This window comes from Anas acuta, chromosome 3 (genome assembly GCF_963932015.1).
Source record: "Anas acuta chromosome 3, bAnaAcu1.1, whole genome shotgun sequence".
NCBI classification, from domain to species: Eukaryota; Metazoa; Chordata; class Aves; order Anseriformes; family Anatidae; genus Anas; species Anas acuta.
The window spans coordinates 33265490-33281637 of NC_088981.1; the positions used below are offsets into that span (position 1 = coordinate 33265490).

Genomic DNA, 16148 nt, shown 5'->3' on the forward strand with positions numbered 1-16148 from the left:
CCCTGAGGCACAGCAGCCCCTGCAGGGGAAGGGACAGTGAGATTGTCAGCGTGCCTCAGGTCCCTTCAGCCTTGAGAACAAGAGAGGTGTCCCCAGGAAAGGGCTAGCACCTTGCCGTGTGTTCCCAGCCTCCAGAAGGGGTGCTAAGCCTGGCCAGGGTGCGGTGGCAGCTGGGGACTCTGCATCAGCAAAGGCAGCTCCTGTGACGGGCACGAGAGCTGCCACATCACGTGTAACGCGTGGTCTCTTCTCTTCCTCCTTGCAGAACCCCATCATCACGCAGTTCTTCCCCACGCTGCTGCTGTGGTGCTTCTCAGCTCTGCTGCCCACCATCGTGTATTATTCGGCCTTCTTCGAAGCGCACTGGACCAGGTAAGAGCAGCCAGTGCCTGGCATCTTGATGCTCCCCGCTGATGGAGAGCTGCTGACTGGTTCCTCTCGCTTCAATTCCTGTCGTCCACCCCCAGCGCGGTGTCTTGTGGCACCTCTTGGTCACCTTGGGGTCTGCTGCTCTTCTGCCAGCCCTTAGCTGGGTGTTGCACAGTATTGGGGTTATTTGAGCGGAGCTTGATGTACATTTGCAAGAGGAGGAAGGCTGGGAGGAGTTGGGGACAAAGGTAATGAGAAATGCAGGTAGTAAGGGAAAGTCTTGGCTGAGGTGAGCGTGCAGGTGTGGTGTGCCTGTACCCGTGTGTAGGACGTAGCTTTTCCAAGGGATACCTTGGAGGGAAAGGGGAATATTCACCATGTGTGAGAACATCAGCTCCTTTCACCTGGCGTCTCTGGCAGCTGCAGATTACTGAAGCTGCTTATTCCCAATAACAATCGGGAATTAAAAGTGACATTTAAAAAAAAAAAAAGTGACATTAAAAGTGACGATTTTAATGGCTTTCTCTCTGCCCTCAGGTCTGGAGAGAACAGGACCACCATGCACAAGTGTTACACCTTCCTCATCTTCATGGTCTTGCTGCTGCCCTCGCTGGGCCTGAGCAGGTAGGTGTGGAGGGAAGGGCAAGCAAGCAGAGAGCTGGAGCGTGGGGAGGGCTGAGATGCACCTCTGGTGGTCCTCTTGCAATGCCTCCTCACCCTGCTTGCACAAATGTCCCGGCCACCCTTCCCTGGGTGTTCCTAGAAAGGCAACAAACCCTGAGGTGGCTGATGGATGCACATAATAACCCTTCTTGAGGCCTGCTGGTGAAGGAGATTCTTCCCACATCTGTTTTACTTGTGCTCACTTTTACACAAAAGTAGCAAATTCCCCCACTTGAGCCAGAACTGAGGACGTCATACTGCTCGGCTGGGTGGTCTTCCTATTTGTAGGCTGCAGAAATGTGAATCCTGCTGGATGCAAGCCCCAAATCCTCCTGCAGGGGTTATAGAAATGTCCTGTGACAGGGGGGCTTCAGCTGCCAGGAATCAGCATGGGCTCAGCACTGACAGGGAGCAAAGCAGAGCAGCTGTGCAACAAAGAGAGGAAAACTGGGAGGTAGAAGCACGATGGGGGGGATCTACTGTGGCAGGGAGTTCTTTATGCATTGCGGGGTGGGGAATCTACATCCCATAAATTCAGGGTACAGACCCTCGGTGGCTGAATCGGGTGGTTTTTGAGAATAGAGAAGCCCTCCAACAGAGACAGAGACTTTCATTGCAGGGGGTGACTACAGCAAAGTTTCCCTGTCAGGTTTAAAATGTCCTGCTGCTTTTAGCCTTGTGCCCTAGGCAGGTAAATGTTCTCCCAGGATTTGCATTTTGGCTGTGTCCCAGCAAACAGGTCACGCTTCTTTCTGAGGACAAAATCAGTCCTGCTGCTGCGTGGGGATCTCTGTGCTCCGCTGAAATCCTGGCCCTAGAGGTGCCAGAGGATTGTACAGTTCTATATCAAAAAATATAGAATTGAAGGGGAATGAGATTTGTTCTTTTTTTTCTTATTTCTGTGCCTGAGGTTACCACGTACCTGAGTGGTTTCTCCTGTGGTCAGTAACCCATGGTTGTTTCACTCAAACAACCTCTCCCAGGAGCAGAGAGGGAAATACTGATGGGATTAGGGTGAAGGGAGAACACGTGTGAGAATGGGAAGTGTTGCATCCCTTTTTGCGTCCTGTAACTGGTTTTCCCAGCATCTGATTTACATAAATGCCAATGACATATCCCAAGAGGGAACAATAAGGCCTGTGGTCAGAGCTTTGGGTCTTTTTAGAGCAGTTTCCATACATTTGCATGTCTATGTCCGTATGCCACCGCTTCCGACTGTTTCTCTTCTCTTCCCACCCCCTTCCCCCACAGCTTGGATGTGTTTTTCCGCTGGCTCTTCGACAAAAAATTCCTGGCTGAAGCCACAGTGCGATTTGAGTAAGTGGGGCAGGGAAGAAAGCCCCTTCTTTGCAGCGGGGATGGGGGGGGGGAGGTTCCTGGCAGCCTCCAGAGGCGGCACCCAGGACCTGGGTGCGTGGCGGGGCGGGGGAGCATCTCCTGCAGTCTGCTGTGCTCCCCAGGTGCGTGTTCCTGCCTGATAACGGGGCTTTCTTCGTCAACTACGTCATCGCCTCCGCCTTCATCGGCAACGCCATGGACCTGCTGCGCATCCCCGGCCTGCTGATGTACATGATCCGCCTCTGCCTGGCCCGCTCGGCCGCCGAGCGCAGGAACGTCAAGCGGGTGAGTGGTGGGGCTGGGGGTGTTTTGGGGTCTCCCCAAAAGGTGCTGTTGCCCCCACAGCTGAGTCTCTGCTCTCTCCGGCAGCACCAGGCCTACGAGTTCCAGTTTGGGGCTGCTTACGCCTGGATGATGTGCGTCTTCACCGTGGTCATGACCTACAGCATCACCTGCCCCATCATCGTCCCCTTTGGTAAGCGACACCCCTCTGCCTCCCTGCTTTGGGGTGAATTATTTCCCGCTGCCCCGAGGCGCTGGGAAAGAGGCCGATTCCCTCCTGCCACCTCTCCCCTCTCTCTCCCTCAGGGCTCATGTACATGCTGCTCAAGCACCTGGTGGACCGGTACAACCTGTACTATGCCTACCTGCCTGCCAAGCTGGACAAGAAGATCCATTCCGGGGCTGTGAACCAAGTGGTGGCTGCCCCCATCCTCTGCCTCTTCTGGCTCCTCTTCTTCTCCACCGTGCGCACGGGTGAGCGCTGGGCTAGGAGGCGTCCAGCCGGGCTGCAGGTGGCCTCCCCCTGTCTGTCGGGCTCTGGCAACCTAACGTTGGCTTTTATTTGCCTCAGGGTTCCTGGCCCCCACTTCCATGTTCACCTTTGTGGTCCTCGTGATCACCATCGTGATCTGCCTGTGTCACGTCTGCTTCGGGCACTTCAAATACCTCAGCGCTCACAATTACAAGGTGAGCTGGGCTGCTGCCTGGGGGCCCTTCCCCTGGGGGTGCAGCCGAGCAGTGAAATGGGCTTGGGGGCAAATTGGGATGTCCCAGACTGTTCCCTGCAGGGCATCTCTTCACCAGCTTCGTGGCAAAGGTTCCCAAGGAACCTTTACCATGCGTGTGCTGCTCCCGTACCTGTGCAGAGGTCAAGGGCAGCCTTGCTGGAGTGTGGCTCCTACAAATGCGTCTCCTCAACTTTCTCTTAATCTCACCTTTTCCTCTCCAGATCGAACACACAGAGGTGGACACCATAGAAAGCAGGCAGAATGGGAGACCTGCCACTAATCTGCCGGCTCCCAAATCCACTGTGAGTTCCTGTCCCTACCTCCCTGCCCTGGCGCACTGCTCTCTGGGGGGTTTAGGAAAGGGAGAGGCGACATCCAGAGACTTTTTCTCCTTGCTTCTCGCCTTTCTGAGGCAGCACCCACAATCTCCCAACAGGAGTGGGAGGCAGGTGTTGCTCACCTGAGCTGGGTGATGAGTTGTAACCATCTTCGGGCTCCTTAATGCTCAACCTCTTCCTTGCACAGTGCAAGGAGGTCTCACAGCTGCCCGTGCTGACGGTGTTTCTGCTGTCCCCTCCCCTTGCCCCAGCAGAAGTACATCGCCCAAGTGCTGCAGGACTCCTCCCCGGAGGGTGAAGCGACCGAGTCGGAGGAGCAGGGGTCGCAGGACGAGGAGCTCATCACCGCCGATGGCATGAACGACACGGATTTCCAGTCGTGTGAGGACAGCCTGATAGAGAACGAGATCCGCCAGTAGGGACTGCGGAGGGAGGGCAGGAGGGAGGAGAGGGGATGGAGGCCCAGGAGCGGGGCAGGCTGCGCCCACCCAGACCGGCCGAGAGAAATACAAGGGAGCGCAGAGATGGGGAGGGGGCCACCCGCAGCCCTTGCCCACCCCTGGGGCCACCACCTTCAGCGAGGGCAGGGGCCCTGGCCCTGGCTCTCCGCTTCCCTGCCTCCACCTCCCCGCCGCTCTGCGGGCTTGCTCTTCATTAGCTACCTTCGTTAACACGTACCCGGACCGCAGACCCCCCAGGGGCTGGGGAGGAAGGGACCATGACCCTGCCAGCACCCCAGGAGAGAGAAGGGAGGCTGGGTGCTTTGGGGAGGGCTCTGGGGACAAGGGGCACCACCGGGGCCTCGTTGGCTGCCCCTTCTGTCCCCCGTCCTCCTGGTGAGAAACAGAAACACTAATAATTTATTAGATTTGCAGGAAGGTGACAAACGAAGCTTTAATTGATGTCTTGGAAGCCCCCCGGTAGGAAGATGGGGTAGCTTTGTTCCACCTGCACGTGCAGTGCTGCCTTCCCTCCTCCCCGTGCCCGCGTGTCCCTGTGGGGTGATGTGCTAGGTGCTGGGAAGGGGGGGATGGAGAAAAGTCCCCCAGGGGGCAGGTGACAGCCTCACCCTGCTGTGGGACTGCTGGGGGAGCAGCACGGGGGCAACCCCTTGCAGGGTGAGGGGTGCCCAGGGTGCTTCTCGCAGGCAGGAGGAGGCGCAGGCAGCCTCTCCCCTAAATCGTGCCCCCTGCTCCCCGGGGGCACGGCTGGGGGACTGCAGCATCATTTTAAGTGGCATTTTTTTGCACATTTTTCCTCCCCTTTCGAGCGAAAACCAACCTGACTTCTGTGGCAGACCGTGGATCCCTTTTCTGCCCTGTGTCTGCACCACAGGGTCAGGTGCGGGAGGGCTGTTTTGGGGGTCTCCTGGGTGCTATGGAGAGGGGAGAAGAGGGTTTAGGCTACAGCTCTTTGGCCCTGTGCAGCCCTGGGCTGCTTCACCTGCCTGGGGCTGTTCCTTGCCTGCTTCTGCCCCTTGTGTCCCCTCTCTGGTGATAGCTGTGTCCTGGGGACAAGAAGGATGGGAGAGGGGCCCTGGGTGGCTGCGGAGGTGGGCAGGGGCAGGAGAGGTGGCCTGGAGCCCCTGGCACCCGTGTGGAGGTTCTTGTGAGGAGGTTTCTGGTCAGCACCCGTTGCCCTCGATTGCTTTCCCCTCCTCCCCTTGTGTAAAATGTAAAGGAAAATAATAAATCTCCCTGCTACTGAGCTATATTTATTTCCCTCAGCCCCCTGCCACCATCCTGTTTGGTGCTCATCGCTGACACTGCCCCTTCCCTCTGCCCAGCGCCTGCGGGGCCCGCTCCTGCTCTTCTGCCTCACTGGAGCCGTGTCCTGCAGGCCCTGACGGGGCCGGGGGACAGGGGTTTTACCTTTTTCAATCACCAACTCTGGCCCTGGAGCTCAAAGCACTTTACGGACCCGAACAAGAGCAGCGTCAGCCCTCCCTAGCCCTGCTGCGGGGACAGGCCCTCACCACTGCTGGCTTATCTCCCCTCATCCCTTGTTAGAAGAGGGGATCCTGAGACATGGGGCTGCTCCGGGGAGGGTAGAGCTGACGTCCCTGTACACCTCTCTATAGGATCCCCAGGCCCAGAGGGAAAGGGGGCGTGGAGGGGATGAAATGTGGGTCCTGGAGGTGTGGAGAGGGCAGGCCGGGGCTGGAGCACGTGCTGGTGTGGAGAAGTGTGGTGTTTGAAGCCAGCCCTTCCAGGGGTGGGCACGTGAGATGGGAGCTCCCCGCCGGGTCCCAGGCTGGGGCAAGGAGGATATTGATCCTATATCCGTGTCTGTGCCCCCGCCTGCTGCCCGTGCCCCCCACCCTGCCCGGGGTGCCCTGGTCTCTGTGCCTGCAGCCCTGGGGCGCTGCCCGTGGAGACCTGCGTTGGGATTGGCACTGTCTGTGTAGAGATGTGTATAATACCCTGTATATATTTGTGTACAAAAGAAAAGAAACCAAAAAAAAGGAGCTATTGTTCTCGTGGTCTTCCTTTGCACAGCGGGGGGGAGCTGGCAGGGAGGGGAGGCTGCAGCAGGGCTGGGAGCATGCGTGCTGCACGGGGCCGGGGGCTGGCGGGCTCCTATTGTGTCTGCAAACCCTACACAGGGCCTGTGGGCCCTCACGGTGTGTCCTGCAAGGCTCCGTGTCCATCCTAATGCTAAATGTGGATGGGGAGCTGCATCTGGTAGGGTTGGGGTGGGTGTAGCAGGTATCACCCCAGCAGTGGGGTGTGTGGTGCTCAGTAGGGCGCCCACCGCGCGCCCCCGGCTCTCTCCCCACTTGGGGACAAAAATCCTGGCTCCCCGCAGGGCAGGATTAGAGGAGACACCACAAAGCCGCTTAGAGGGCTGCCAAGGTTAGGGCTGAACCGATCCGGGCAGGGCCACCGCCCGCATAGCGCAGCGCTGAGTCACGGAGGGGGGGGACAGGACACGCGTGGGGAGGGTGGGCGAGCGGGGAGCCCGGCCCCGGGGCTGCTCCTTGAACGCCACCTCCCACAGCCACATCCCAGAGCCCTCCCTCCGCCGGGCCGAGCCGGGCAGGGCCGTGCCGAGCCGGGCAGGGCCGGGCAGGGCGGTGGCAGCTTCCGTGGGGGGCGAGCGGTGAGTCCCTGCGTGTCCCCCCCGGCCCCGTGGGGGGACCCTGCCGTGCGCCTCCCCGCTGCGTCCTCCGGGGGGTGGCGGCAGGGTTTGGGGGCTGGGTTTTTTTTTTTGGGGGGGTCTCCGGGATTTAGGGGGGTCTCTGGGGTTTTGGGAGGGTATCTAGGGTTTTTGGGGGGTCTCAGGGATTTTAGGGGGGTCTCCGGGCAGGTGGTGCCCGGCGCTGCCCACCCGGTGCCGTGTCCCGCTCTGGTGGCCAGCCCCGCAGAGCCCCCCGCTTGTGGCCGGGCATTTTGTGGTGTGGAAAGTCAGCCTGGGGCTGGGATCCTCTCCAAGCCGCTGTCTGCATTTCCCTGCTTGGCGTGGGGCCGGCAGCATCCCGGCATCACCCTGGGGAAGCCCCCCGCCCCACATCCCACCGCCCCCACGCCCCCGTCCCACCCGTGGGTCCGCAGCCTTCCTCCCCGCTCTGCGCCTGCGTGACCCCGGCCTGCCGCCCGCCACAGCCTCTGTGGGTATTTGCAGTAACAGGGCTAAGAATAACCCACACCGTGCCCGCGTCCCCAAAGGAGGCTCAGCCCGGAGCGTGAAGGGGCTGAGGCTCACGGTGCCGGTGCTGTCAGCCCCACAGCCTGCACCCCGTCCCGCTGCGCCCCTCCTCGCGTCACCCAGCGCTGAGGAAGGGCCATCCCATCCCGCCTCTTCCTTCCCTCGCCACCCGACATGATACGGGGCCTCGCGGCTCCCCGAGGCGCTCCTCCCTTCCCCGTCCCGTTGTTGACTCAATGCTCAGGCTCTCCAGGCAGAGGAACAGCCCGGCGGGCGAGGAGGAGCCAGCGTGCGGGATGGGGAAGGTCCCTGCGAGTCCAAAAAGCGGCGCCGGGAGCCAGATGCAAGCTCCTCGAGCCTCCAAGGGAGAGCCTTAAATCACTGGGATCGGGCTTGGGGAGGTGCTCCCGAAGCCAGGTCCTGCTCGTGGGAGCTGCCACGGCCTCACGGTGCCCGTTTCTCCACAGGGAGCGGAGGCAGAGGTAGCGCAGCGGGTGCCCAGCCATGCTGCCCTTCGGGGGGATCGCCGCCCGGCTGGAGCGGGACCGCCTGCGAGCCGAGGGGGTGGGCCAGCACCACAACGCCGTCAAGTACCTCAACCAGGACTATGAGGCCCTCAAGCAGGGGTGCATCGAGAGCGGGACCCTCTTCAGGGACCCCCAGTTCCCGGCCGGCCCCTCCGCCCTCGGCTTCAAGGAGCTGGGGCCGCACTCCAGCAAGACGCGGGGGGTGGAGTGGAAGCGCCCCTCGGTAAGCTTTGGGCTCGCTGCTCGGCGCGTTGGGCTCCTATCCCCCGCCTGCAGTATCTGCATTGACGCGGTTTGCCAAGCTGCAGCCTGGCTCTGCCCTGCTCCTCGCCCTGCTCGAGTCCCCGGGTGCTTCACCCAAGGAAACGGAGCGGTGCCCAGGAGAGCATCGACCGCGGGGGGCCGCCCTCTAATTCTCTCCTCCTCCTGCAGGAGTTGGTGGGTGACCCTCAGTTCATCGTTGGCGGTGCAACCCGGACGGATATCTGCCAGGGGGCTCTGGGTGAGTGCTGGGGATCTGTCCTTGGGTTTGGGACCGAGGAGCAGTGCCTTTCTGTGAACCATCCCCGTACGCCTTCCCCAGGGGTGTTGCCCAAGCCAAGGGGCTGAGGCAAGGAGCGAAGGGCTGGGAGGGCTGGTAACTGCAATCCCGGGGCCATCAAAACCAGTTTTGGCTGCCTTCAGCAGCGTTTTCCTGATCCCGATCAAGCTGAGCACCTTAGCACAGCACACTGGTTTCAGGACAGACCACATTTGATGCAGCCAGCAATTTGGACAAACCTGCGGCGGTAACTTGGAGCCTGTAACAGCCCAGAGCATTTCCGTGTTTCTCAGTCGGTCACTAGGAGGGCAGAGTTTGAAGTGCTGTTTTGTCTGAACACAGCCCCGCACAGGTTACCCAGGCTCAGGGCTGATGTATGACAGGCTCTAGAGGCGAAAGAGGAAGGGGAAACTGAGGGAAAGAGTTTAGAAACGAGTGCTGGCCTCGAGCAGCGCTTGCGGTTAAGAGCTCTTGGAAGGAGAAGTGCGGGGTTATTTCTTGCAGCTCGAAGCCAGGGCACCGATGTTAAACATCTCGCTTGGGGAGTGAAAACAGGGAAACTTTTCTTTAAATGCCAAGCAAATTCGCCCTGCAGAGCTCACTGTCCTGAGACATGGAGGGCATCCAGGCAGGTCTAGACAAAGGACTGCGGGAGGGGCTGTTGGTGCTGACTGTGTTGGTGCTGACACAGGCCGGGGAGGTTTGTTTGGCCAGGGAGGGTTGTTCCCTCTCTGCCTTGAGCTAGCGCTGCTTTCCCAGCACCTGCTGTTACTCCACGTGGGCTAGGAGCGAGGTTCACTGCCAAAGCTGGCCGTGTGGCAGGGGAACAGGCTGCTGGTGGAGACACCCGAGAGATTGGAGACCCACACAGCCAGCTGGGCAGCTGGTGCAGGGCGCCCAGAGACCCCACGCGATGTGTGCAGGCTGAATGAGCCGCCCCCACCCCCTGGCGAAGGCTCACGCCGTTTTCCTCGCCGTTTTCCTCTCCGTGCCCAGGCGACTGCTGGCTGCTGGCTGCCATCGGCTCCCTCACGCTCAACGAGGAGCTCCTGCACCGCGTGGTGCCCCACGGGCAGAGCTTCCAGGAGGACTACGCCGGCATCTTCCACTTCCAGGTGGGCTGGGGGCAGGACGGGCGATTTTGGGGGCACGCTCAGGGCGCCCCTCCGTCCTGCTCACCCCTGTCTTTTTCCCCCAGATCTGGCAGTTTGGCGAGTGGGTGGACGTGGTGGTGGATGACCTGCTGCCCACCAAGGACGGGGAGCTCCTGTTCGTGCACTCCGCGGAGTGCACCGAGTTCTGGAGCGCTCTGCTGGAGAAAGCCTACGCCAAGTGAGTCCCACGGCGGCGGGCACCGGGGCCGGAGGGGACGTGTCCCCATCGCCTCACGTGCCCCCCTCTCGCTGCCCCGCGCTCAGGCTGAACGGCTGCTACGAGGCGCTTTCGGGGGGCAGCACCACCGAGGGCTTCGAGGACTTCACCGGCGGCGTGGCGGAGATGTACGACCTGAAGCGGGCGCCGCGCAACATGGGCCACATCATCCGCAAGGCGCTGGAGAGGGGCTCCCTGCTGGGCTGCTCCATCGACGTAAGGGCTTTCGCCGGGACGCCGGGTGGGAGGTGACTCCTTTCTCCTCCTAGCAGAGCGCCCGTGGGCACGGAGGCTACGCCGTGGTGCCAGGGAACGGTCTCACTTTATTGGGGTTGGCGATGTCCATCTGGAGCCAGGCTGCTGAGCAAGAGCCTAGAGCTCTGGCCAAGTCTTGGGTCAACATCTGCAGATCACCTGGGGTGGGCTCTGTCATCTGCTCCCTCTCGGCCACAAACAGCACAGAGCATCATCCCCGTCACCGCTGACAGCCCTACCCCTTGGATTTGCAATTCATTTCACGTCTCGTTCAGTTTGCAAATCGCCACCGTGGTGCGTTGCGTAACCTCTGCGGAGATTTGTAACCCACAATCTCTGCTCCTAGTGACACTTCTGTGGCTGGGGAAGCACGAAACCTTGTCTTATACTTTCTGAAGTTTGGGTGGTTTCGTGATGGGTCTTCAGGGTCCCCTGGCAGAGAAACTGTCTTTAAATCATCCTCGGTCAGCAGCGTTTGAGTACAGGGAGCTCCTTCCCGTGGCTGGAGCATTACAAAGCACGGGTCATTCTCCATGCAGTCTCTCAAACTCCCCTCAAAAAGGGTGGGGATCGACCTGCATGTATTTAATCATATTCACCTGAGCTTTGCACGTTCTTTTCAGATCACAAGTGCCTTTGATATGGAAGCGGTGACCTTCAAGAAGCTGGTGAAGGGCCATGCCTATTCCGTCACAGCCTTCAGAGATGTGAGTTGGCTACGGGAGACCTTAACAGCCCTAAAACGCCGTGCCCAGTGGCACGGGTTTAACTTCTTGCATCTGATGGCTGGCAGGTGAACTACCGGGGTCAGCAGGAGCAGCTCATCCGCATCAGGAACCCCTGGGGGCAGGTGGAGTGGACGGGAGCCTGGAGCGATGGGTGAGTCCAGCTGGGAGCGCACACAGCCCTGCGTGGCACCGCTGAGGGGAAGCTCGCAGCACCGAGGTTGCCTCAGTTTGCCTTGAGGAGTCTGATGGTCTGTGCCGATTATTCCAGCTCCCCCGAGTGGGACAACATCGACCCCAGCGACAGGGAAGAGCTGCAGCTGAAGATGGAGGACGGAGAGTTTTGGTGAGTGCCAGAGCTTTGGGCTGCTCTTCTTCGGCATCCAGCTTGGCAACGAGCAGAGGAGCCCAGGAGAGATCTTAGTGCTTCTCCTAAAGCTCGTGACCTGCCTTTGTCACCGGTGTTTCCGCTACCAGCAAGCCTGTAACGTTTTCCTACCTGCTCTAGTTAATGATTCCCCTTCCCTCAAGGAAATTAAGCACTAACTAATTCCTAAGAAGTTCAATCATCCCTTATGGCACAGACCCAGCTCTGGGCTTTAAACGAGTTGTGGCTGCTCGGTGTAGGTGATCTTGGCACCCTGTAATTCTCTCCAAACCTTGGCTGTGACTCTTCGAGTGGCCAAAGAGGGAGCCCAAACACTTGGAAATGCAGGGTGAGCAGGAAGGAGTTCCCTGCTTCTTACCAAACCAGGAAAACGAAGGGGTTCCCAGCGAGCAGCAGCTCGGGCAGGTGTTGGAAGCCTGCTGTGGGACTCCGTGCTGCGGGGTGGTTTGGAGGCTCAAAGAGCGAGGTTCATGGGGTGAAGGGCTGCAGGGGTGCCACCCCCAGCACAGACAGCCTGGCTGGTGAGCCTCAGCTCACCACAGGGCACCCAGCGTTCAGCTCACCGCCCTGAGAAGGGGTTTGGGGTGGTTCCCACCAACTCTTTCCACCTAGTAAAGGCAGCCACAGCCGAATCCAGAGCTGCTTGCGTTCCCCAGCCGTGGCCTGGCCTCAGCCCCTGCCTGCTCGCCCGCAGGATGTCTTTCCGGGACTTCTTGCGGGAGTTCTCCAGGCTGGAGATCTGCAACCTGACCCCCGACGCCCTCACCAAGGACGAGCTCAGCAGGTGGCACACGCAGGTGTTCGAGGGCACGTGGCGCCGGGGGAGCACTGCTGGGGGCTGCAGGAACCACCCAGGTACCTCACCCCCCCACCAGCTCCATCCTTGGTGGCATCACCGAGCCGGGTATCTCACCCGCATGTCCTCCTTCCTCGCAGCCACCTTCTGGATCAACCCCCAGTTCAAGATCAAGCTGCTGGAGGAGGACGACGACCCCGGGGACGACGAGGTGGCCTGCAGCTTCCTGGTGGCCCTGATGCAGAAGCACCGGCGGCGGGAGCGGCGCCTGGGGGGCGACATGCACACCATCGGCTTCGCCGTCTACGAGGTAACCCCCGCCCCGCCGCCACCTCCCCGCACCTTGGGCACCCCTCCTGGCGCCCTGAGAGAGAGGGTGCGGGTCCAGGGGTTCTCATTTTCCACCTTCTCTCCTCCCTGCAGGTTCCTGAGGAGGTACGACCTCGGACACAGCTCTGGGGACCGGGATTGCCACCGGGCTGGCGACGCTGAAGGGTGCAGGGTGGATTGACGTGGGATGGGGACCCCGCAGGTCCCCATCGTGCAGGGCTGTTGCCCACGAGCGTGTGTGCCCCCCTCCCCCAGGCCCAGGGCAGCCAGAACGTGCACCTGAAGAAGGATTTCTTCCTGCGCAACCAGTCGCGGGCGCGCTCCGAGACCTTCATCAACCTGCGGGAGGTGAGCAACCAGATCCGGCTGCCCCCCGGCGAGTACATCGTGGTGCCCTCCACCTTCGAGCCGCACAAGGAGGCCGACTTCGTGCTGCGGGTCTTCACCGAGAAGCAGTCGGACACGGCGTGAGTCCCCGCTGCAGGGCCTCCTGCCACCTCCCACACCTGTGGGACCAGATGGCCCCGTGCCCCTGAGCCAGACCCCACAGCCCTCTCCCCTCACTCTTTTTCCCCCCTTTGTGCCCCCCAGGGAGCTGGACGAGGAGATCTCCGCAGATCTGGCCGATGAGGTGGGGGCCGCCGCTCTCCTTCAGCTGGCGCCGAGGCTTTGGGGCCGGGAGCTGTGGGCAGGAGGTGGCCCTGTGGGTTTGGGGTGTTGTGTTTGCTCGCTGAGCTCCCTTTCTGGCTGCAGGAGGAGATCACCGAGGATGACATTGAGGATGGCTTCAAGAACATGTTCCAGCAGCTGGCAGGGGAGGTGGGTGCGGCCGTGCCACGCCAAGCTTTGGGAAGCCCCCGGCAGGGCCCTGGGGTGGCGAGGGGACGGGACCCTTGGCCATCAGGCTGCAGAGAGCGGGGGCTTCCTAAAAAAGGGCTCCTGGGGACTCTGGTGATGTCCTGGGGGCTTTTGGTACCACCCACCAAAAAGCAGATGCTGCAGCTCAGCCCTGCTGTCCCCAGGGTGTGATGGGAGCAAGATTTTGGGGAAGGGGAGGTCAGCCGTGGCCCAGGCACTTCCAGGCATGCAGGGCACGTGGTGGTGCCCTGCTGTGCTGTGAATAAGGCAGGGATGTGCGGGCAGAAATGTGGGAAGGAGTGGGGTGAGGAGCAGGGTGCCACTAACGCTGCTGCTGCTGCTGCTGCAGGACATGGAAATCAGCGTCTTCGAGCTCAGGACCATCCTGAACAGAGTCATCGCGAGGCGTGAGTGCTGCCCTCCTTCCCCTCTGCGTTCCCCGGGGCCCCATATTGTGTTTTGATGCACGTATCCCTTCCTCCTCCTCCTCCTCCTCCTCAGACAAAGACCTGAAGACGGACGGGTTCAGCCTGGACTCCTGCCGCAACATGGTCAACCTGATGGATGTATCCTCTTGGCGCCGCGGGCAGGGGACAGCTTTCCTGGCAGCCAGCCTGGCGCCTGGGAAACTTCTCCGTGGGAACTGGGGCTGGGCTGCCCGGCCGTGCCAGGGCTGGGAGGCTGGGGAAAGGGGGAAGGGGTCCTCGTGGCCGCACCGAGGGTGCTCCAGGGGTGGCTGCCTGGAGCCACAGGCTCCGAGAAGCGGCTCCGAGCCCTTCCCCAGCCATGCCCTGCGGCATCCCGTTTGCACGCCAGCCTGTTTTTGCACACCACAGCTTTGTGCTCCCTGCAGACAACACATAGCCAAATTTCCTGGTGAGTGGCACCACGGCTGGTCTAAGCATCGAGCTTTCCCTTGGGCTGGCGAGCTCTGATTTTGCTTGTGCAGCAGGATGGAGAGGGGAAGGTGGAAAAAAAAGCTGGGCATGGCCTGGCTGAAACGCTTCCTCTCGCCTAAAGAGGCCAGGATCTGCTCGCTTCGCCCTCCCTGTGCCTGCTCTGCTCCTCCACCCCTCTGCTCCCCAATTTCTCCTTGACCCTGTGCTCCCAGAAGGACGGCAGCGCCCGCCTGGGGCTGGTGGAGTTCCAGATCCTCTGGAACAAGATCCGCAGCTGGCTGGTGAGCGGGGCACCCCTCTGGGGTTTGGGGACGATGTCTGGGGGAGAACCTGCCCTTCACCTCCTCGGCGGTGCCTTTTGCAGACCATCTTCCGCCAGCACGACCTGGATAAGTCGGGCACCATGAGCGCCTACGAGATGCGCATGGCCCTGGAGTCGGCGGGTAGGTGTGGGGCAGAGAGGGAAGCTGCGGAAACCCTGTCCCTTCAAGTTTTTGGGGGGGCACGGCCCTCCCCCAGCCGCCCCCGGGGGTGCTGAGCGCTCTGCCTCGCAGGCTTCAAGCTGAACAACAAGCTGCACCAGGTGGTGGTGGCCCGCTACGCCGACGCCGAGATGGGGGTGGATTTTGACAACTTTGTCTGCTGCCTGGTCAAGCTGGAGGCCATGTTCAGTGAGTGCCGGCCCGGGGAGGGGACAGCAGGGACAAACAGACACAGGGATGGCTGGTCGGACGAGGGGACGGGCTGCTCACCTTGCCCCTGTGCCCCTGTAGGGTTCTTCCGCGGCATGGACCCCGAGGGCACGGGCAGCGCCGTGATGAACTTCGCCGAGGTGAGAGGTTGAGGTGGTGGGGGGTGGAGAAAAAGGGGTGACCCCAAAGCGAAAGGGGCACCTGCGGGGCGTGGGGGAAGGCCTTTTGTCCCCCTGGGAAGGGGAAGGACCCCAAAAAGAGCGAGGGCTGGGCCAGGGAGCTGCTGCAGGTCCTGTGCGGGGTGTCGGGGCGGTGCGTGCCGCCCCCTGCTCACCCCATTTCTCCTCCCCAGTGGCTGCTGCTGACGATGTGTGGCTAGGAGCCAGGGTGACGGCCGTGCCTAGGACAGCCCGGCGGGCCAGGCCCCCTCCACGTGCCTCCCCGGGGGTCCCTGCACGCAGGACCAGCTCCTTCCCCTCGCTCCATCCCACGCCGAGCCGCCCGCCCTCTCCCCTCCTCACCTCCCAGCCCAGAACAGGAGGAGGGCGAGCAGCAGGGGGGGGGCTGGGGGTCACCGCAGCTGCTCGAGGGGGGGAGAAAGCTGGGGGGCAGCTGCCCCCAAGGGAGAGGAGCTGTGGGGAGAGAGGGAGGGCTCGGATCGCCTGCTCTAGGGCATCAGCAGGTCCTGCCTTGCTCGGGCAGGGGCAGCTTGGTCCTGGGAAGCCAGGGCTGCCCTGCCGGGGAAGGCAGGCGGCGGGGAGGAGGAAGCTCTGCGCCCCCTAAAACCCTTCCCTCGCCCCAAAGAACGACCAAAGCGTGGAGCCCCGGCTGCTCAGCCTCCCCCAGCCCGGGCTCCTTTCTGCGTGGCCTTCCCCACCTCCCCCTCGCCCCCTTGCCCTTCGCCCCCCTCACGTAAGCACTGAACTGGGGGCTCCCCCTGCACCGTGGCACGGCACGGGGGGGTCCCCTCACCCCTTCCCCCCCCCGTGGGCACCCTCCTTGCGCTTCTCCGTCCTCACCTTCTCCTCCGGGGAGGGGAAAGGGGGTGTCTCCAGCCTGGCGGTGGGCGAGGGCCCACGGGGGGCAGGCAGGCAGCCCCTCCCCGGCGCCTTGCAGCAATAACCACTGCTGCCCCCCCGGCAGCGCCGCTTCCTCGCCCCCCTAACCCTGCTCCGGGTAATAAAACGAGCTCTGTTGGACGGGCGGCTCGGCCTCCTCCTTGCAGGGTGGGGGCATTGGGGAGGCTGCTGGGGGGGGTTTTGGCGTCCTTCGGGGCCCTGGGGGGGCTCGGAGTGTGGGACATGGTGTCCCCATCCCCGTGTCCCTCCTCTAGGCCCCCCGCTCCTCGTCCTCGGTGGGGCGGGCCGCGCACACTGGCCCCATTGTGGGGCTTTGGGGTG

At 61.8% G+C, this 16148-nt stretch overlaps 2 protein-coding genes across 6 annotated transcripts in view; both read left to right on the top strand.

The window, feature by feature from the left end:
• The window catches only part of TMEM63B (transmembrane protein 63B), a 25952-nt gene extending 19767 nt beyond the window's left edge, over positions 1-6185 (top strand). For 4 of the 5 annotated variants that reach the window (XM_068676542.1, XM_068676537.1, XM_068676538.1 and 1 more), the window contains 9 exons: positions 266-372; positions 907-993; positions 2284-2349; positions 2493-2655; positions 2740-2845; positions 2959-3126; positions 3224-3339; positions 3602-3682; positions 3970-6185. In XM_068676542.1, coding sequence (XP_068532643.1) covers positions 266-372; positions 907-993; positions 2284-2349; positions 2493-2655; positions 2740-2845; positions 2959-3126; positions 3224-3339; positions 3602-3682; positions 3970-4137 — 1062 coding nt within the window. In that variant the 3' untranslated portion in view covers positions 4138-6185. The remainder of the gene's footprint in view (positions 1-265; positions 373-906; positions 994-2283; positions 2350-2492; positions 2656-2739; positions 2846-2958; positions 3127-3223; positions 3340-3601; positions 3683-3969) is intronic. The other variant, XM_068676540.1, reaches the window with a different exon arrangement.
• Positions 6186-6664: 479 nt separating this feature from the next.
• Positions 6665-15947, top strand: CAPN11 (calpain 11). Its single transcript, XM_068676543.1, has 22 exons — positions 6665-6820; positions 7834-8116; positions 8326-8395; positions 9431-9549; positions 9633-9766; positions 9853-10021; positions 10684-10767; positions 10854-10939; positions 11057-11131; positions 11868-12028; positions 12110-12279; positions 12393-12404; positions 12555-12766; positions 12891-12930; positions 13053-13118; positions 13507-13564; positions 13659-13723; positions 14269-14337; positions 14421-14499; positions 14611-14727; positions 14830-14888; positions 15101-15947. Exons 2-22 carry the CDS (start codon positions 7871-7873, stop codon positions 15125-15127), a joined length of 2118 nt encoding a protein of 705 aa, XP_068532644.1. The 5' UTR covers positions 6665-6820; positions 7834-7870; the 3' UTR covers positions 15128-15947.
• The last annotated feature ends 201 nt before the right edge of the window (positions 15948-16148 follow it).